Source organism: Euprymna scolopes, chromosome 43 (assembly GCF_053919585.1).
Source record: "Euprymna scolopes isolate OS-2025 chromosome 43, ASM5391958v1, whole genome shotgun sequence".
Classification (NCBI taxonomy): domain Eukaryota; kingdom Metazoa; phylum Mollusca; class Cephalopoda; order Sepiida; family Sepiolidae; genus Euprymna; species Euprymna scolopes.
Window position 1 is genome coordinate 26,127,406 of NC_136524.1, and position 22,615 is coordinate 26,150,020.

The following is a 22,615-nucleotide window of genomic DNA, read 5'->3' on the forward strand; positions in this document are numbered from 1 at the left end:
TTTGATGTGTAAATCTCTTAATTTAATGTGCACCAAAAGCAACAGAACAGTTTCTGACATTTGACATAGTTACTGGTTTTGACTGTAGATTTGTTAATGCTACATGTCTATTGATTAATTAATACAATATAAATAAATATAAATAATAACAAACTTTGAAGGAAAGTTAAAAACCAACAACTCCAAAAATACAATTGTTCATAGCTGGGTCAGATGTCTTTTGTTTTAAAGGGAGATTATTTCAAGGTTACAGTTGAACTTTGGAATCATTTCTTAGCACCTAGAAAATAGGTTTATTGTTTACTAAATTGATTCTTCCCTTATGTTTATTTCTATCAAAATCTATAGCTTGCCTTGTATGTAAGAAATACAGAGGGACATGTTTTAACATTTGCAAGTGTTGCCTGAAAATGCCATCCACACTTTATTTGACCTTTGGTTTGCAATCATTTTTCTGTTCTTGTCTATTAGCAAAAGCGCCTGCTGAAAATTTATATAACAAAATGATTCTGAAGTATGTGTATATATATATATATATATATATATATATATATATATATATATATATATATATATATATATATGGCATAATCATATTGACACACCGGTTTTCATCAGATCACCAAAGTTAAGCAACATTGAACCTGGCTTGTACCAGATCGGTGACCATTTGGGAATTCTAGCCACTGTATGTGCTTTCTGTTTATCTTAGCGTTGTTTCCAGTCGTCCTAAACGTCCACTTTCAACTGATATTCCACAATGTCAACTCAGGAGAGGTGGTGTTGGAGATTGCGCTATTCATGCCACAAAAATTTGACGCGCAGGCACCCTTACAGTGGGTATCCATAGTCTGTCAAGACTGAAAGAAGCCATTACATTAATATATATATATAAGATTTTGTTGTTGGCATTTTTTTAGCGATATTAACAACTTCGAAATGTTGTTGCTTTTATTGTTTTCTACTTTAACGTTTTTTTTTTTTTTAAAAGAACTATAAGCTCTTATTGTTATGTATAGATCGACCCTTATTTTTTAAAAGACCTTATTTTTTTTTAAACGTATTTAATCTTATTATTAAATAACAAAATAAAAACGACAGCGTTTCGAAGTTGTTAATATTGTTAAAAAAATGCCAATAACTAAATCTTGACTTTATAAGCGATAAAAAAAACATGCTAATCAATGGTGGTGCATTGGTTAAGTATCAGAATGCGGATATTGATGTCATGAGTTCGATCCTGACCTGTGCTCACGAAGGTTAAAAATCCGGAAACGCGTGTGTCTATAGGTATACTTTTATGCACGTGAAAAAAATATTTAATAATATATATATATATATATATATATATATATATACTTGCCTGGGCGTTTGAAGGTGTATGCTGAGCAAAAAAAACAAAAAAAAAAGGTCAATTTTTTTAACTTTGACCCCTTAACACTTATTGTTTTGGGCTTAAATCAAGTTATTAAGTTAGACCCATGTCCAAGGAACCTATATCTAAAAGTTTCAAGTGTTTAGACCCAAAATTGTTGGAGGAGTTTGATAGAGTTCTCAAAGGTCAAATCGTTGAAGTTTGACCCCTTAACAGACAAATTTCTGGCCAAAAACCGATCACATAGATTTTCCCAAATCTCAGTACCCTGTATATCAAATTTCGAGTTTGTAGATTAAAATTGACAGTTATTGGATAGGGGAATGTACATAGACAGACACACAGACACGTTCACTTTATATATATATATATATATATATATATATATATATATATATATATAGTGCTTGTCCAGAATTCCTTCTATGTTAAAAATCAAAAATTAAGAAAAATCTGTATGATGTGCATATCTTTAGTGGAAAGAAAATATTGTATTTAAAAAAAAATCATATAAAGTGATAAAGTATTTTTTTTTTTTTTTCAATTTATTTAGCCCCCCCCCCCTCTTTTCCCCCTCAAAAAATCCTGCTTTAATGCTATGTAGGGAAAGGGTGATAGAAATTTACAAAGAACAGAATACAATAGTCCAACACCTGTCCAAATTTATGTTGAATTTTTATGCTGGTGCATTTAATATTTCACTTGAAAGTCTATTCCAAGGTCCATACAGAATTGGAAAGTGTGAGTCATCTGATATCAAGTTGCAAGGATCTTTTGGGGGACGACTGCTATACAGTGAGATATGATGGAGTATGTAAGTACCGCCACTGGACCATCTGTAAAAAATTAAACATCCAGTGTAGCAGTAGGTCATGGGAACATCAACCTGAAAGAACAGTTGGAAATGACTTATATAAAATACATTACGACCATGTAATCCCTACAGCCAACTACCTTGAAAATCCTGCTGTGAAACCTGACATAGTTATATGGAATAAGCCAGAAAGAGTGGCAACCTTGGTTGAAGTGAGTGTCCCTAATGATGGAGGTCTGAACAGAGCTGAAAGGGAGAAACAGACAAAATATCAAGGTCTCATGTACGATATGAAAAGAAACTGGAATCTTAGAGAGATATCAATCATACCAGTTATTATAGGTGCCACAGGTCTTATGAAGAAGAACCTGAAGTCCTACCTAACTAATATTCTTGGTGAACCAAGTGCAAAAGAGATTCAGACAATTGCACTTAAGGGAACAACGAGGATACTAAAAAGAGCTCTCGGTTGGTTTCAATAAAAAAGCAGGGCAATGTTGGCAGCTGGTTTGGCTGCCCCATACCCAGCGTTATTTTCTTCAAAGGAAGAAAATTGATAATAAAAAAAAAAAAAAAGGTCCAGGCTTTCTGATTAAGAAAGCAACCCTCTATCGGTTCAATTGCAATTGGCGGTGAAATAGTTTTTTGTAATGAAAGACGATAATTTTAAAGAAAATTTAAGTTTTTCCAATGCCCCCCTCCATTTCCCATATTAAGAATGATTTTCTAAAATCCCACAAGTTTAAATTATGTGGAGTTATCTCCCTTATTCTTTTCAACCTGTTTACAAGATGGCGTCGCAATAGTGTTGCTGTTTGTTTGACCATAAAGTTTAATTTTCTTATTTAAAAATAAAACTACTTGATCAATTTATAAGGGTTTTGGTGTACAATTTTTGTCTTTCTGTAACTGGTACATGTATCGTACAGTTTTACACTTTATTTTTTCTTAATGGTTCCTTGACAAAGGATCGGACCTAGTAATTCATTCCTGTTTGTCCATTTGCACTTTTCTCAATAAACACGCCTTGGATTTTGTTGCAATTTTGCACAAACATTAGTCATGGTGAATGTAAATTTTTGCCAGAATGGAATTTTCTGAGATGACGTTGGTTCACTTCCATTATTATTAGTATTATAAAGCTTTGTCTTAAAAAAATATCTAGATCCTTTATATGTGCAAAATGTGCTGTTTTGATTCGGAAAAGCTTCAGAGTTTGAGCTGTTTCAAAACCACTGTATTATTTTCACAACGTTTGGCTCAATGCTATGGAGAAAAATGTGCACTTATATCTGACTTCTGCCAACAATGACTATATATATATATATATATATATATATATATATATATATATATATACCTAACAGGGTCTCTGTGTATGTGTGTGTGTGTGTGTATATATATATATATATATACTCGGGTTTTTTTTATATTCAAAAGTAATGGACTAATGAATTCAACGAGGTTGTTAGATAGTGCTCAATAAAAAGAGCTGATAATACTTGTTTATTGTTATATAAATATGCTCACATCCCGCTGCTACAAATAGCCACTTGTTTCAATCAAACAACAGATATCATCAGGCAGCGACTTGACTATTCAAAAGTTCAATGAATAATATTTATTCATTGAACTTTTGAATAGTCAAGTCGCTGCCTGATGATATCTGTTGTTTGATTGAAACAAGTGGCTATTTGTAGCAGCGGGATGTGAGCATGTTTATATAACAATAAACAAGTATTTTATATATATATATATATATATATATATTCAGAATGTGAAAGAGTATATATAATTATTTCCACAGCCAAACAACATCGCAGCCAACAAACCGGAAGTCCAAGACTTGAGTTTTGGGCTCATCTGTTAGACACATCCGAACCCGGGATGCAAAATCCAAGCCTCTTGCATGCGAGGCAAGCACTCTGCCAACTGAGAAAACGCCTGCACACAAGAAATTCTATTAACTAAGACAGATCAAGCAAACTGCGGCAACATTCGACTATGGAATAGACCTAGTTCGTCTCGACAAGGGTCATCCAACCACCTATTAACCCCAAGCCGATATATCACAAATAGGAATTTTCAACTCGCCAGGATGATGCCATCCAGCAATGCTAATCTAGCGAGCAATTAGAAGTAGAATATTCAAGATTATATATAATTATTTCCACAGCCAAACAATGTCGCAGCCAACAAGAGCCAGAAAAATTTGCTTTTTTGCTGATGCTAAAACGATTCTATTAATTGTTTTTTTATATGCTTGTTTTTTGTTTAGATTTTTATTTTGTATTCTTATCAATGATGAAATGATAAATATTTATTGATTTTTAAACTACCAGTAAAATCTATGAATAATCCCCACAAGTATTGTTTGATGTTTGAGAAAATACATGCATATATATTGCATAGGATTTCTGCAATAATTATTAGTGATGGGACGATTCCAATATTTTTTTCCGATTCCGTGCTAAATTCCTGATTCCGATACAATTATACCGATTCTTTATAAATCTCTAATTATTTAACCATAAGATAGTTATTTCCCTGTGATTTTCGTAAAAACACATGTTAAATATGCAAATATTTTCCTAAACGTTAATTTACACTTGTGGAGGATGATCTATCGATTTTAGCTTTACTGATATTTTAAAATTAATAAATATTTACTATTTTATCATTATTACCATCAATGGAAGATTTTGCTTTAAATAAAATCAAATAAAAAAAGACAAAAGAATCATTTTTGCATCGGAAAATACGCATCAATTTTTCCGATTCCCCCAAATTGGGTGAAAAAAATCACTCTCAGAAACCATTTTAATTCTAATGTACTGAAAAAATTTGAACTTGCCCATTTTTCTGTAATTTTAGACAACCCACAATGACCGTTTAAACCATAAATCCAGATCATTCTTGTCATTCTTGCTCAAATTTCATAATCCAAACCACTTTTCTGATGTTTTTTTGGGTGCAGAATCCAAATCTGGCATCAGAAAACCATGAAACTGCACTGTTTTCTGGAAAATCCTTATTGTTTTGCCCTTTTTAAGCTATTTTCAGTTAAATATTTGCTGTAAACCAGAAAAAATTGATTTTTTTCAAAATTTATCCATTATAATTGAATATTTCCATTTTTTTCATTTTTCAATTTTTCAACATCTCACATTTTATTTTATTTTCTCACATTTTATTTTTGATGCACAATCATAATGAATGACATGACAAACATTGCTCTCAAGATTTTCAACAACTGAAAGAGATCTCTATTCGACAAAGAGCCAGACTTCAATGAAATTGAAAACAGGTCTTATCCAAGCTAGAGGTCCCACTTAATAATAAACTTCTGTCTGACATCAAAGTTGTGTTCAAAGACTTTCAACAGCAACAAGAAGAATCGTTCATCCAAGTCATTCGATGAGAAGGTAGTGCTCCAACGTCACACCTGTGTACTGAAGGCAAAGCGTCCTCAACAACACCAACGACTGAGCGACTATATGGATTCAACCAAAGCTGTTGCTGAAGCACAAAACACTTCCCCCACAAAAATGTTTGCCTTCGGTCTGAAGAACAATTATCTTCAAAACAAAGAGGCTGCTAAAGTGGGATACCCTATCCTATCCAATGAGTCCATCCCAGATCGACACGTTTCATTGGAAGTTGCATCTGCCATCTACAAGAGTGGCAAAATGATCAAATGGATTTACACAGGCATTTGTTTACTCCTGAAAGATGTTGGAGCTGACATTCTTCCATCATATGACAAACTGTTGAAATTTAAGAAGGAGCGGAGGTCAACAGTGCAAGAACTTGCAACTCCGTACAGTGGTGTGAAATACCATTACCTCCAGTGCGTGCAACTTACGTCTGCCCAATTGTTTGCATCACTTCAGTTTCTTGCATTCCACAACCTCAACGAGATCCAACCGAAAACTGCTCACCCAAGGAATCGATAGTAGTGAATTAAGAGCCAAGATTGATCAACTGTTACTCCACATGGCTGTCATTTTAACCATCATTAACTCAGATAGGAAAATGAAAATTGACGAGTTCAAAGAATTTTTTCATGCTACATATCTCCATGTTGGTTCAGTTTCATAGATTGATATCACTCCAAGTGCTCATGTTGTTTTAGGGCACAGTGCTGAGTTAATTGCAGAGAATGGTAACATTAGTCTTCTCAACTATACAGAATCTGGCATTGAGGCAAATAACAAGTTCCTATGTCCGTATCGGATAAACAAGTCTCGAAAGACAAATCAATTTAACAATTTATCAAATTGTATTAACAGACTCTGGGGCAAGAGTAATCCCATCATTATGAAGACGAGAACGTTTAAACTGCAGACATAGCATTAAAAGCTGTGAGCAGTTAAAAACTGCAATTCATGGTTGCAACAGTGAATATGAGTCTTTATTGTACTCTTTGACTGATGCATGATCAGTTATCTGATACATTGAATTAATAAACTAGTTTTTTTCATTGTGTTATCTTTTTAGTAGTGTATTTTCTCATTCTAACTGAATATTTGAAAAGCTGGTTTCATGCAGTATCAAAAAGGTCTAATTTCTCTTCTTAGCTTCTATAGTTTTAAAGATACAGGCATTTAAAGTTTGTCCGTAACTGCCTAAATTTTGTATGCCAGCAAATTTATGATGTTTTGGTCTTTGGACTCTTAAAAAGAACGATTTTTATGTTGAATATCAGCTTTCCAACATCTTACCATGGTATTTGACGTTAAAAATGAACTCAAAGAGCTAAAAAAAAAAAAGCATAACATTATAGGTATACAAAGGTAAATGTCCGCTTAACCCCCCCTCCCCAATTTAACCCACTGTGAATTGTACTTAGTACTTTATCCATTGCACCACAATTCTAATATTTCTTTTGAGGACCTCAGGACTTTTATCTGGTCCTGGCTGGCTGATGGAACAAGAACATGCTATCCCGTGGTTCCGTTTAAAATTTTGTGTAAATTTCAAAGTTTGATAAGATGTAAAATTTTGTGTAGATTCCAAAGTTTGACACCTGAAGGTCGGAGGTTACATCGACCGAAATATGATGAGAATAACACTCAAAATGAGAACAGTAGTCTGAACAATCCAAATAATACGAATTATCAATCTTCATCTCAAATATTCAGAAACATGTATGAATTTTATTTAAAGGGTATTTTATTTTCCAGTATGCATATGGAACTGAAAACTGTAATTCAATAAAAAGCTTAACATGAACGCAAAGGGAAAGTGTACATAGGAGTGAAAAAAGACACAATATTTACAGTTTGTCCATCGGAACAACATCTTGCGGATGATAGATGGCACATGCTGACACTTTTTTTTTGGTTTGTATTACTGTACACATAGATTCGAAAAAGTTGTCTAAAAACAAATATATAACAAATAAATGTTATAAAGGCAAGATAAGTTACTTTTCTACCTAACTGGATATATTTTTTGTGTTTTTATTCAATGTAACATATTTATTCAGCTCGAAAAACTTACAGTGTTTACCGATGTATTGGAAAATTCAAGATGGCGTCTCACACCCTCTTTAACACCGTAAGTTTGGGAAAAGGTGTTATAAATAAAAAAAACTATACAAAATACTATTAAAAACCCGCCGAATATATGTCAACCTATGTCACGGTAACATATATTGAGCAAGTTTTTAACAGTATTTTATCAGGTTTTTTATTTATAACACCTTTTCCCAAACTTACCGTGTTAAAGAGAGAATCAGACGCCTTTTTTTTAAGTGAAACAAACCCCTTTTTTTTAAGTGAAACTGGTTTACACAGACCCAACTTCACTCTCTCCTCTAAAAATATAAACATTCATTTTAAATGCGCCTCTGTCTTAAAAAAGAATCTACAATTTATTTTATAGGCTGTGCTTTTCTGCCTGTGCGGTGATAAAACTTCTCAAATACACCTGTGATGTTAGGTTGTATAAAAGTGTTAACTTTGGTCAAAATTGAACTTCCTACTTTAAACAGATTTTTTTCGATTATCGATTTTCAATACTTATCAGATGCATTCTGATACAAAACCTATGTAAGAACACCATCAGGCATATCAAGTACTTTTGTGTGAAATTAAAAAAAAAAAACACCAGCCCAGCCATTTCCAAGTCCATAGAGAACAAACACACAAAGTTCTTTTTCTATAATAGTAGAGATAGAGATATATATTAATGAATTTTACCGTTTAGTGTTTGCTGTCACGTCTTTAATTGCAGAGGAGATATGTCAGAGAAATAAAATCCTTTAAAATTCGGTTGAAAGAAATTGAATCCTTATCCACAAATGGCTTTTTGCTTGTTAAGTGATGACTCATTATTAAGGCTATGACAAGAGAATATTCTTTTCATTATTTTGACTCTTGAGTATATATCAGTTAATATCTTATGTTTTTAGATAGTGATGTTGTTATATATATTATTTAATTGGAATTCATTATTGAGATGAGTATTTTTTACATTAATTTATTTATTGCAGACTATTATACTCATCTTTCTTAGATGTTTCACAACGTTTTGGCCAACTATTCCTCTGGCCTTCGTCAGGTGGTAACTGCAACGGGATAGGAATGCTGAATCTCCTGACTGCATTCTCAGTAATCACTGCCATCCATAGTTGTCGTCTCAACGTTTTTGGCCAAGTAAGCCTCTGGCCAATTTTGGGTAGGATTGAAACCGCTATCTTCAGACAATTCTCACCTGGATCCGTGGCGCAGTTGATAGAGACGTTGAATCTCTATGGTTCCAGGTGAGAATTGTCTGAAGATAGCGGTTTCAATCCTACTCAAAGCCAGCCAAAGGTTTACTTGGCCAAAAACGTGGCGAGATGAACAAAATAATACAGATAAAAATATCAAGGATGGAATACTGTTGCCATATCTGGGCAGGAGCTGCCAAAAACAGCCTATCATGCCTTGACAGAGTACAAAATAGACTTCGTGGTTTAGTGGGGGATGCCCTTTTCTCTACCCTACAACCCCTCTCCCACAGAAGAGACGTTGCGAGCCTATCCTTGTTTTATCGTTATTTTCATGGCAGGTGCTCGTCTGAACTCCAATCCCTGGTCCCCCCTCGCCAATCTTTCACGAAAAACACCCGTCTAGCTGAATCCACTGTGAAAAATTTCCCCCACTCTATATCTGTGCCTAAATCAAAACGCGGATTTCATGAGCAAAGCTTCTTTCTTAGAACTGCACGCCTGTGGAACTCTGTTCCGTCTGCCTGCTTCCCTCCGGACTACAACTTGGATGTCTTCAAGTCTAATGTTAACAAATTCCTAATGAACTGCCCCCCTAATTAAACACTTCATAAAATCTCCTCACTAACGTGATGTACTTACAATAACCCTTATCCCTGAGTGGCTTCCGGGCCTTGATAAGTGGTGATCACTGTGTAAAAAAAAAAAAAAAAAAAAAAAAAAAAAAATAACATTATACGTTTCTGGATTTTTTAGATGAGGATTAGTTATTTATATTATTATTTATCGGACTACTTTTCTCATCTTGAGTGTGATTTTCAGGAATTCCCAGGTTCGACAGAAAATCATTCCCAAGTTCGACAAGATACACCTGAAGAAGGTCGGAGGTTATATTGACCGAAACGTCTTGAAAATCACACTCAAGATGAGAACAATAGTCTGATGAATAATAATACATAACACTATTAGTCTTTATTTACATTTTTAATAACAAAATTAAACAATAAGTTTTTATTTTAATTGAAATTTTGTAAGAAATATGTTTATGAATTTTTAAAAAAATATTTTTTTAAATTTTGAGAACAATTTTTTATTTGAATTAATATAATGAATATGTTTATTAAATTATAATAATAAATTATTGAAATCAAAATAACAAAATTTCAAACATCATAAAAACATATCCAATACATGATATTCCTAAAATAGTTTTAAAAGATTATAAAAAGTGTTTTCAATAATTCTTTAAAAAAAAACAAAATTACTTTCGATAATTTATTAATTAAAATAAGATAAAAAAAATTTTTTAATGATTTTTAAATAAAAAAGGAACAATTGGAAAAATGTAAAAAAAAAAAGGATATGCATGGAGGTGAGAGAAAAAAAGCAAAGGAACTGTAGCATCCACGCCTGAAGTTAGGCAGTATGTTAGCTGACTATACTCCTGTTCTTTTAGTACGATCTTGCTTTTTTGTTTTCTCTTTAATCTAGAAAAGGCAAATTTTTACTTAAATTCCTTAAGCAATTCATGGATCTGGATTCTCTTTTTTTTTCTTTATTAAAAAAAAATATAACAATATGGTAAGGTTCTGACGATTTGGTAAAATCATCTTTGTCCTATTTTGAAAATATGGATTGATTTCGAACCATGTTTTTTTTTTAATATGAAAAGGCTGATTTTTGCCAAATTGGCAAACCATTACTTTGTTATATTTTTTAATTAAATTTTTTTTTTTTTTTTTTTTTTTTTGCTATTTGGCTGTATTTTATTTCTTTTCTCTTCCTTGCTTTTTCACTTTACCTTTCCTTCTCTTTCTTTTTTCTTTTACTCTTCCTCTCTTTTGCTTTATCTTTCCTTTTTTTTTCTTGTTCTTTTTCTCTTACTCTCCATATTTTCTTGCCCTTATTTTCTATCTTATGATAGTTCTCTCTGAAAATTTCAAATGTTGAATTCTACTCTGAAGGTTAAGACTTTAAATGATTCATGATAGGGTATTTAAAGGACTTGCTTCATCAAAGAATGACTTCCTATCTTCTACACCACCATCCCTCCCTCCGAGCCCCACACATGCACACTTGGTGTATTTCTTTATTTTGGCTTTCATATTTTAATGGTGAATGCTCTGATGAACTACAAGCACTTGTACCCTCTCGATGTAAATACCTCCGACAAACCCAACAAGCAGGTAAATCCCACCCCTACACATTAGAGATCCCTACATGTAAGAAACCCTATTCCAATAGTTTCTTCCCCAGAACTGCTAGACTTTGGAATTCCCTTCCGGGATTCTGCTTTCCCAACTGTACTGACATGCAGAAGTTCAAGTGTAATGTGAACAGACATCTTGCTGATCATCTCCTTTCATAATATCCTTGCAACTTATGTCCGCAATAGTAGCCCCCTACTTCAAAGTGGCACTATGCCTTGTTTGAGATGAAAATTGAATGATAAAAAAAAACAACCAAAACGTTTTGAAAATGACACTGAAGATAAGAACAGTAGTCTGAAGAATTGAAATATTTACAAATAACCAATTCTCAATTAATTTTATGAACATTTATATTATCAATACAACCAAAACGTTTTGAAAATGACACTGAAGATAAGAACAGTAGTCTGAAGAATTGAAATATTTACAAATAACCAATTCTCAATTAATTTTATGAACATTTATATTATCAATACAAGCAAAAATCTATTATATTAAAGCTGAGTTGATCAATATTTGTTTTCCTAAGTCATTTTTTCTTATATATTTTATTGAAACACAATACATGTTAAGATGTTCCTCAGTTTTAGTATTGAGTTATGTTTGAAAAAAAAATTTCTTGTTAGCTGCAAATTGCATTTCACTCATCAAGTGACATGTCTTATGCTTACATGCAGCAAGTCCTGGGAACATGTTTATCAGAAAAACCAGTTGCAAATAAGTCATACACCATCCACTATGACTATGCAGTTCCTACAGCTACGTACCTAAAAATCAGAGCTATTATGCTTGACATAGTGATATGTGACAAGGAAGGAGAAAGAAACAACCTTAGGAGAAGTTAGTATCCCCATTGATGCTAGGTTAAGCAGAACTGATAGGGAAAAGATAATGAAATACAAAAATCTTATGCACTGCATGAAAAGAAACTGGATCTCCATCATTCCAGTAATTATAAGCACAACTGTACTCATGAAAACGGATTTCAGTAAATATTTGGCAAATATACTTGGTGAACCAAGTGTAAGAGATACAAACAATTGCATTTAAAGGGATAGTTAGAATCTTAAAAAAGATCTCCCCCATTGGAATGTATGAGGTAGCAGATGAACATTTAGAATCTGGCAGGATGCCCCATCCCCAGCTAGAACAAAATGAGATAATTGTTGGTGAAAAAAAACAGGCTTTCATTTTAAATAGCAATAAATCGGCATTTTAAAATAGAAAAGAAGTCTTGGATCAGTTTGAATTTGTATTTATATTGCAAGAAATACCATCTGAAATAATAGAAAATGTTTTTTTTTTTATTATGACATTGTTTTTTTTGTTTTGTTTTTTAGCACAGGAGGAATTCTGAACAAGAACCACAAATTTTAATACATTCAACATTTATTTACATATTTTCAATTTTTTTCTGAAAGGAAATATATATTTGATCCTTTTTATTTGTTTCATATTACATGAACATGCTGTTGTACGTCCATGCTATTTTTTTTTTTTTTTTTTTAGTGTTTAAGTTATCAAATTTGTGTGTAAAAATAAAATTTAAAAAAATAATTTTTTAATCTTAAATTTTTTTCCATGTATTTTTGTTATCTGTTGAAGGCTGCAGACCTGACAAAGCCGATTGACAAAAGGATCTACAAAGGAACATTCCCTACTTGTCATGATTTCAACCATCTGTCCGCAACATGTGAGAGTGTCTTGTTACTAGTTGGTTTCACAGCTGGACAAGTACAACTCATAGATCCAATTAAGCAAGAAATAAGCAAACTTTATAATGAGGAGGTAATTTCTTTCATTTTTTTGTTTTCATTCCTGTTTTTGCAGTTTGCTCTACAATAGCACACAATCATTCATTTTTGCAATACTTAATAGATGGCGGTTGAGAAGTAAAAGATCTGAGAGTGAATATTTCCAACACTAAAGTGATGATCAGTGGCTGTTGTGTGTGAAAGCTCTCAAAAAGAGGAAAATTTCCCATTGCTCAGTTTGTGGAAAGGAAGTTGAATGCAACAGTTTCTGTGGTTATCTTCAAGTTCAGTCTTTCTTTGTTTACAAAGAATCTCTGCAGAGCTGTTGGTTGCACGGTAAAGACTAAAAAAAAAAAAACATACTTTTGAAATTTTCTTTTTTCAATTTTTTTTTTTTTTCCAAGTTTTTTTTTTTTTTCAATAGTAAAAATTTTTTTTTTTTTTTTTTTGTGAAAATAAAGAATATTTTTTATTTTTACTTTGAAATGTTTTTTACTACAAGTTTTTCTTTTTTATCCGATAATAAAATAAAACAATTTTTTTTTTTTTTTTTTTTTCACATTTTTAAAATGAACAAAAAATATATTAGGAGTAACTTACACAAAAAAGTAATTTTTAAAAATAAAAATATTAAATTCACCTTGTTTCATTTTACTGTCAGAAAAAAAAAAACTTGTAAAAAAAGCATTTCAAAGTAAAAATAAAATATACTTTTATTATAAACAAAAAAGGGTACTTGTACAGTTTAATCAAGACATTAAAAAAATGAAAATATCAAAAAAAGGTTATATTGTACGTATCCGTTTTGGACTGAAGATCTCTGAAAAAAAATTTCATTTAATTTGATCGAGTAGTTTTTATTTTACAGCAGAAAAACACGTTTTTATTAGAGCACGTTAAAGTCAGCCATTATGAAATTTGTTGAACACGCCACAGGGAGATAACTCCAGTTAAAACGCCGAAACTCCCTCTCCATCTTTATTATTAGCTTTTTTTCCTAAAAATCGAACATTTGCTCAGTATAATAACAAATTGATTTTTCACTGTAAAATAAAAATTACTGATGAAATTAAGTGAAATTTTTCTTTTTGGAGAACTTCGTTCCATAACGAATATGTACAATATAACCTTTTTCAACATTTTCATTTTTGAATGTACTGTACAAGTACTCAAAACAGAACTAATTTCATTTTACCATTTAAAAAAAAAAAAAAACCTGTGAAGTGTTCACTGTGCTACCAACAGCCTGCAGAAAACCTGTGAAGTGTTCACTGTGCTACCAACAGCCTGCAGAAAACCTGTGAAGTGTTCACTGTGCTACCAACAGCCTGCAGAAAACCTGTGAAGTGTTCACTGTGCTACCAACAGCTCTGCAGAAATCCTTTATAAACAAAGGAAGACTGAACTAAAAGATAATTGTACTTACCAACCTTGAATACAAAATGTACAATGGAATTAAAGGTAGATAGTTTATATACAAGAAGCTTAAGGCAAATGAAATGGATGAGAACTCTGCCTCATCTATTTTGAAGACAAAATATTTAGCTTTTGTGAGCACTTCTGCATTACACAGACGGCGCTATTTTTTTTATGCTTTTCATTAAACTATCGCCAGATGGCGCTTCTATGCATACTAAAAGATGGACCAAGTTCATTCATTTCATTCCATTCAAATTGTTTATTAATTTAAAAATTAAAACTATAATATAACTTTGTCGACCCTTCAACAAAAAATTAAAATTGTATTTTGTTACAGTAACAATTTTACTTTAATTCAAAAATTGTTTCGGAAAAAGAAAAGTACATAAAAATTCAATGTTGCTTTAATTCGAAAAATGTTTCATTTAAATTATTAAATTGTTCAGAAAAAAATCCAATTCTACTTCAATTAAAAGAATGTTTCGGGGGTGGGGAGTGGTGGATCCAATGTTGCTTTTAATTCAAAAATTGTTTTATTACAATTATATTTTCGTACGCAGACTTTTCAATAAATGTTTTTACAATTAAATATATTGATACATTTTTATACAATAAATGTTTTGGTTTTCAAATATTTTTGTGTTCAGGAAAAAAAACGAATCTTGTTATTTATTTTCCATGTTATTTGACGAAGAATAAATTGAAGTTATCACCCCTCCCCCAACAATGGCGCCGTCCATATAATGCAGAAGTAGTAATTTGTGTATGTCCCCCCCCCCACATAGTTATCACTTCTGCTGATTTGGTTTGGTTGACCAAATCTATATAAGTATAGGATGAATGAGAACTTGAATATGGATAAAATATATTTGGATCGTGATATTGATTATATTCATAGCATTACAAGTTACCTTTTTTCTTTTTAGGTAATTGTTATTTTATCAACTTGCATGAAAAAGCTACGTAAAAGATGCTTAAAACCGTTTTAATCATGCAAATACCATCAGTAGTTCAAAAGTCAGAATTTTAAGTGCCAAAATTTATGCTTTTCTGTAGACATTTTTCTTTAGAAAAAGTGGGCTAAATTACGGACCTTTGCATTTCAAGGAATTTGGTATTTATTTATTTTTTCAAGCTATTGTTATGAAACTTGGTACTCTTATGTAAAATTGTGTGCTCTCTCTGATTATGCAGTCAGATCTGATGTATCCCTTTACAATAAGCCATGAATTATAAAGTCAGATGTACAAATTTCAATTTTTTTTAAACTAGCGAGTGGTATCATACAGTGGGCGTCTATTCATGGACAAAACGAAGTATAGTAGTATTTAAATATAGCTTTATTGAGAGTAGGTGTTTACTTGCCTCCCCACCAAAGGAGAGCTTAATCTGGAGTATAGCCATTGAATGCCCAACGAGCATTCATGGTTGGTATTTGCTACTCCCCTCAAAGAAAAGAAAAAAATTGAGTAGATATGAATTAATCTCAGAAATAAATTGAAAATTTTTCATTTAGATTTTGGATTTCTCTAAAAGATGGTAATTCCTATAGTCAACCAGAACTTATGCATTTTGGGACCAGTCCAATTTTCAATTTTGCAAATCCTCTCTAACTGGCCCAAAATATACCCATTTTTTTTTTTCTGAGATGCAACCATAAATCGTATTCTACATGAATTGTTGAAGCACATTAGGTATGTAATATTGCCGATGTCCACGAAAGTTCAGCATACGCTTGTAATGCTAATATTCAGAAGTTGTATTCAATCATACCATTGGAGCACAAAGAAGAGCACGTGCTAGTGTGAGTGAAAAGGTTACGAGTGGATGAAGTTTATGGAACTTCTGTTATTAACTTGCAACGTGTTATCGCTGCCAACCAAAAAAATATTTGTCAGGAATGTATGTGCAATGTGATGCTATTTGGAAATGAAAGCTGACCAGCTATGGTTGGATACATGTTGCATAGTAAGAAATTAAATGAGGATGATATGATAGATGTGTAATGTGAATCTAAAAGACAGGTTTGTATGGGATGCTTAAATTTGGAGAGTATAATGCAGAACAGGTGGGATGCTTAAATTTGGAGAGTATAGTGCAGAACAGGTGTCTGTTGATATGGTCACATTGAAAGAATGGATGAAAGTTTCTGGGTTAGTAGATGTATAATAGTTGAGGTGGTAGGTCTAGCTCACGGGGAAAAGCCGAGGAAAACATAGGATGGCTTTGAAAGAAGGAATAAATTAAGACCTGGCCAAAAAGAATTTTTTTTTATTTTCATCTTCTAAAAGCCAAAAATCTATCTAACACATGCCAGTGTTAAACTAAACATGTACCCTTCTTTTTCTCAAGTCCATCATTATTAATTTCTCTAATGTTTTTCTTGAGCTTCTCCTGTCAACTAACCCTGCTACCTCATCTGTTCTACATAAACTAATCCAAGAACTTGTATCTTTGTATCTTCCTATACTATACAGATTTAATCTTCCTCTGAGGTCATCAGATCTAAGCCTGTATTCAAGGCTCACATTACATGTCTATCATATTCTCATATAATTTCTCTCCATGCAACACATGTCCCTCAACCTCCACTAGTCAGGTTTCACTTCCATGCATTAGGCAGCATACGCCGTTTACTTTTTTAAATAATAAATTATTTTGGGGTATTTTTTTTTTTTAGTTTTGTATGAATATTCACTTAATTTTCTCTTTCTCTTTTTTTTTTTTTTTTTTTTAACATTTTAAGTTTCTGATGAAAAAAAGAAACCTTTTTAAATATTTTAAAAACCTTAAAAATGTATTAAAATATTATTTTTTTGTTATACTGTTTTGCATTCGAATTATGTTTAATAATTTCAAGAAAGCCAAAAAAATTTTTTTTTTTTTTTTTTGTTATAAAAATATAAATAAAATATGATTATATAATAAGTATTTAATTACTTTAAAGATATGATCAAACAAACTTTTAGTCAAATAGCTTTAAGAAAATAAAGAAAAGAGAACATTATTTATATATATATATATTAACCATAATACATTAACTTTACCATATTCATTGAACAAAGATGCCATATTCTAAAAATTACGTAAATTGATCAAGTAGTTCTTTTTGTTTAGTAGAATCAAATTTTATTACATGCTGGTTGGGAGAGCAGCCAATCGCCATATTTGTTTAGAATGCATTTAAATTCAAGGGTGGATAAGTTGATTCGACTAATGAGATTTTTCTATTTCTCTATAAGTAAGATCATCAATAGCTACCAAAAGTACTTCATCACTAACAATGGTAAAATTTGATTTTCTTAAATCAAAAGCTAAATTCCTTGAACAAGTTATGTGATTTTTGAAATATAATATCTTTGTTTCATGCAAAGTAGATACACTGTAAAGATTTTTCTGTACTTTTGCTTTTTAAAATAAATGTAATTGTAATATGCACCTGAATTCCTTACTTGATGGCTTTTAAACTGTTTGGATCAAAATTTCAATTGACTATGAATCACAGGGAATTTTTTTTTTTTCTATTAAAGAAAAAAAATGATTAACAAAAAAAAGTTGCATAACAAGGGAGGGTCTATTAGACCGAAAAGCTTATTGTTCATGTCTTTTAAATGAATAAATGATTATTTTAAAGAAACAGTGGTTCATGGTAAACAACTAATGATCCCTGAAAATTTAGGATTATTGTGAATTCGAGGAAGCAAGTTGATTCAGTGATTAAATGGAGATCAAATGATTTATTGACAATAATTTTCCTGTGAAGGATTAAAAAATGTACAAAATGTTGATTTTTTTTTTTTTTTTTTTTTTTTTTTTTTTAATAGTTTTCAAAGTTAAAAAACCTTCCGAAGCTATACATATATATATTTTTTTTTTTTTTGCTTTCTTACATTTTTAATAGTAATTCAAATGCAAAACTATGTTTAAAAAATGTTCGAATTGCTTTTTAACCATTTTATATAAATCACATATGAAAAAAAAAAAAATCTGTATGATGTATGTGCCCGTTGTGAAGCAGAAATATCATATTCTAAAAATTATGTAAATTGATGAAGTGGTTTATTTTATTTTAAATAAGAAAAGCAAATTTTATGAGTAAGAGAGGAGAAACTGTCCTGCCTCACTATCTTAAAAATAATCTCAAGAAATAAGGGAAATAACTCAATAATAATTCAGACTTGAGAAATTTATATGCTAATGTCTATGAATTCTCATTAATCACTTAAAAATGATTTCTTTGTAAACATAAAAATACTTGATATATCTGCATCTCATCATGGGTATGTACATCATAGAGATTTTTTTATTTGAGTTATCTAATAAGGGGGATTCTGAACAAGAGCACTTTTTTTTTCTTATCAAAATATTTTAAAAGAAACTCATTTATAAGCAGTAAATTAAAACTTGACTAAATTGTTTCTTTTTTTTGTTTGTTTTTAATGTTTTTAAAATGTTTTTTAAATGTCTTTAAATGTTTTTTTAAATGTTTTAAGATGTGAATAATTCATTCCAATTATTCAGACTATTATTCTCATTTTTGTATTTTTCACAATATTTTGGTCAAGTGTAATCTCCGATTTTCTTTAGGTGCATAATTTTTTTTATCCTGAGGATCTTTTTTCTGTTGAACTCTGGAACACTCATGAACCTTTATTTGAATTCCAGTCTTTATTTAAAGTTATATTTTAAAAAAAAAAAAAAAAATGCAGAAATATTTACGTACATACCTGCCATGGAACAAAGATGTCATATTCCAAAAATTACATAAATTGATCAAGTAGTTCTTTTTGTTTAAAAGAATCAAATTTTATGATGTGCTGGATGGGAAAGCAGCCAATCATCGTATTTGTTTAGGATGCATTTAAATTCAAGGGTGGACAACTTGATTCGACTAATGAGATTTTTCTATTTCTCTATAAGTAAAAGATCATCAATAGTTGCCAAAAATACTTCATTGCTAAAAATCGTAAAATTTGATTTTCTTAAATCAAAAACTAAATTCCTTGATCAAGTTATGTGATTTTTGGAATATCTTTGTTCCATGCAGAGTAGATATATACACTGTAAAGATTTTCTGTATGTTTGCTTTTTAAAATAAATGTAATTGTAATATGCACCTGAATTCCTTATTTGATCATTTTGAAATTGGAGATTTCACTTTGAGTAAAATCAGACACAATATTGAATGTGTATAGATTTACAAGACTAAGAAGGCATTTAATTTTCAAATTTATCACAACCAGCCCACTGTTATTTAAATCAATAATAAATAAATACTGTATACACAGTAGAGTCAAGATTTGTATACTTAATTTGCATAAATATTTTTTAAACAGTTGATAATAAATTAATTTGTGATTTTATTGTCCTATTTTGCTATATATAGTTTTGTCACTAACAGTAATCTATAAATATAAAAGTGAAAATGTTTGTCTGTGTGTATGCGTTTTCGTGTATGTCCAAGAAAGGCTTCTTTCCGAGAACAAATCGGTCGCCTCACAACTTCTTAAAACTTTTTATATCATAACTAAATGATAATATCTACGAGTTAACAACTGAGGTTGCCTGTCTATTTAATTTGCCCGACTTTGAAAAGATAAATATTCAACAATATTTGATCGCCGCATGTGCATTAAGCTTTTTCGTATAATAATAAAAGCAAAATGGAGCTTGGTGCGATCGCCGAGAATGTCCAAAAGCAATCAGCTTTGATCAATGCGGAGTTTCTCCTTATATCAGACAATTGCTATTCAATTTGGACAATCCTCTTGTTATGAGGAGCTGGTTTCCCCACCAACATCTTGGGGAAGCAAAAAAAATAAAAAAAAGCTTTCTCGCAGTAAATAAAATACTACCCCGCAGTCAAAGTTGACCTAATTAAGTCATTAAAACGGGCACCTGCCAATTCTAAATACTTAAATAAATTCAAATGTGTTTCCGTTAGTATTTTGTGGTGGCCCATTGGTTAACGTAGCACTTTTTATTTTGGTTCACTCTTTAATTTCCAACTTTGCCTCAAGGGATTCGGGTTCGATCCTTCATACTTACCTACCAAAACTTTTTCTTTTATTTTAATCCCCCCCGACACAAACACCCGGGCAACGCCGGGTACCCCCTGCTAGTTATAAATAAATTATGAAAACTTTTTTAAATATAATGCTCATTAATACTCAAGGGAGATAATTTACTAAAAACCATTAGTTTCTAAAATTGCAATAAACTAGCAGGCTACCCAGCATTGCCCGATTGTAAAATACGCTTAAAGATGATATTTTAATTAATGCAGATTTTGTATTTATTATATTATATTGGACCCAATATATAGTAATGATTTGAAGTTTAAAAAAAAAACAGGAGTCGTGCACCACCAGTGGCTATACACTAATTTTATTCAGATTTTTTTTAAGAAACTGTTTAACCCTTCAAACTCATTTGCCATAAGATGTTACTTGATTTTCAGAAATGCAATCTCCAGTTTGATCAATTCTTTTGCAATCTTTAGGTCCATGTTTGCTTGGAAACTGAAACTAGGTATTAGTAAGCGTAATTAAAAATAAATGAATTCTACACTGTTGTTTATGCACTTATTTTCTTCATGTTTGAAGAAACCATGTAATACTTCAAACTCATCATTTACCATTTATTTAATTATTGGAATTCTTTTGAGATGAGTAATTTGTATATTTTATTTAATTATTTGCTGACTATTATCCTCATCTTTTTAGTTATTGTTTCATGATGTTTCGGCCAACTGTTCCTCTGGCCTTTGCCAGGTTATTAACCTCGACAGGATAGGAATGCAATTAAGATTCAGCATTCCTATCTCGTTGTGGTTAACAACCTGATGAAGGGCAGAGGAATAGTGGCTGAAACGTGAAATAACTATAAAGATGAGGATAATAGTCCGCAAAAGAAATAAATAAAAAATAAAAAGTAGCAGTTTTGTCCACCAATTTGCAAAGGATTGCAGCTTTTAATTCCAATCTGGCTTGGAAACTGAAACTAGGTATCGTAAACCAAAATTTTGACATAGTTTGTCAGAAAGATCCTGGAGTCCCCAAAAAATGCACCGGAAGCACATTGGAGATTACATCAACCAAAATGTTGTGAAAAAAAAGTAAAATATTAAGTAAAATAACAACTAAGTTGTCCATGTAATACAAATGATCAATTCTCATTTCAAAAATTTACAAAACCTGATTAGTTTCAACTTTTAAATAAAATGTTAATGTTTTAAGTTTTTAAAAATCTTAATTTTTTTGTTTCCGAACAAGATACTTTCTTGATTAATTAAATGATTAAAGTACAGCAAAGAAAAAATATAATTAAAAAAAAGATAGGTAAAACAAATTTTTTTAAAGTTTATTTTTATGAAACATCACTCCCACATCTTAACTTACAAGCCACCTCTTGTACCGCAAACTATGGCTAGTGGATGCCAATTCAATCCCCATATTGAACTTGTTTTATGTCTTACAATATGAACTCGAGTAACGAATTTTCATGATTTTTTTTGGGGGGGGGCGTTCAGAATTCACCCTATATTAAAAAAATAAAAATAAAGAAAAATCCATATGATGTACATACCTGTGACTAAACAAAAATATCATATTTCAAAAGTTATGTAAATTGATCAAGTAGATTTATTTTTAAATAAAAAAAAAACTCCAATTTTATGAGTAACAAAAGAGTAGCAGTCTTATTTAATCATTGGAATTCTTTTGAGATCAGTAATTTGTATATTTTAGTTATTTACTTGTGGACTATTATCCTCATTTTTTATTATAGTTGTTATTTTAATGACGTTTCAGCTAGCATTCCTAACTCATCATGGTTAACGACCTGATGGTGGGCAGATGAATAGTTGGCTGAAACGGCATTAAAACAACTATAAAAGTAAGGATAATAGTCCGCAAATAAATAAAAAAAAAATATTAGCAGTCTTGTCCACCAATTTGAAAACCATATAAAAAAACAAAGGAAGATAACTTAATAATTCAAGTTGTTGATAATTATATTGTAATGCCAACAAACTCCCATTAATCGCATTCATAGAAATATTTTGAAATCTATGATATAAAGGGGAGTTATCCGTGTGTACATTTATATGTCCTGCTAAAACTTAAAAAAAAAAAAGTCCTTGTCCAGAATTCACACTATAAAAACAAAAATAAAAAAATCTGTATGATGTACATATTCATGATGAAACACAAAAAAAAAATCATGTTCCAAAAGTCATGTAAATTGATCAAATAGTTTTAGTTTTATGAAGAATGAGAATTCGTAGGTATTACAATATAAACCTTTTGGCCAAGATCAAAGTGT

The 22,615-nt window shown here is 31.0% G+C and overlaps 1 protein-coding gene across 1 annotated transcript in view; it reads left to right on the forward strand.

The window, feature by feature from the left end:
- The window catches only part of LOC145268248 (WD repeat-containing protein 20-like), a 98,325-nt gene that overhangs the window by 14,567 nt on the left and 61,143 nt on the right, over positions 1 to 22,615 (forward strand). The window contains exon 2 of the mRNA XM_080123580.1: positions 12,723 to 12,905. Coding sequence (XP_079979706.1) covers positions 12,723 to 12,905 — 183 coding nt within the window. The remainder of the gene's footprint in view (positions 1 to 12,722; positions 12,906 to 22,615) is intronic.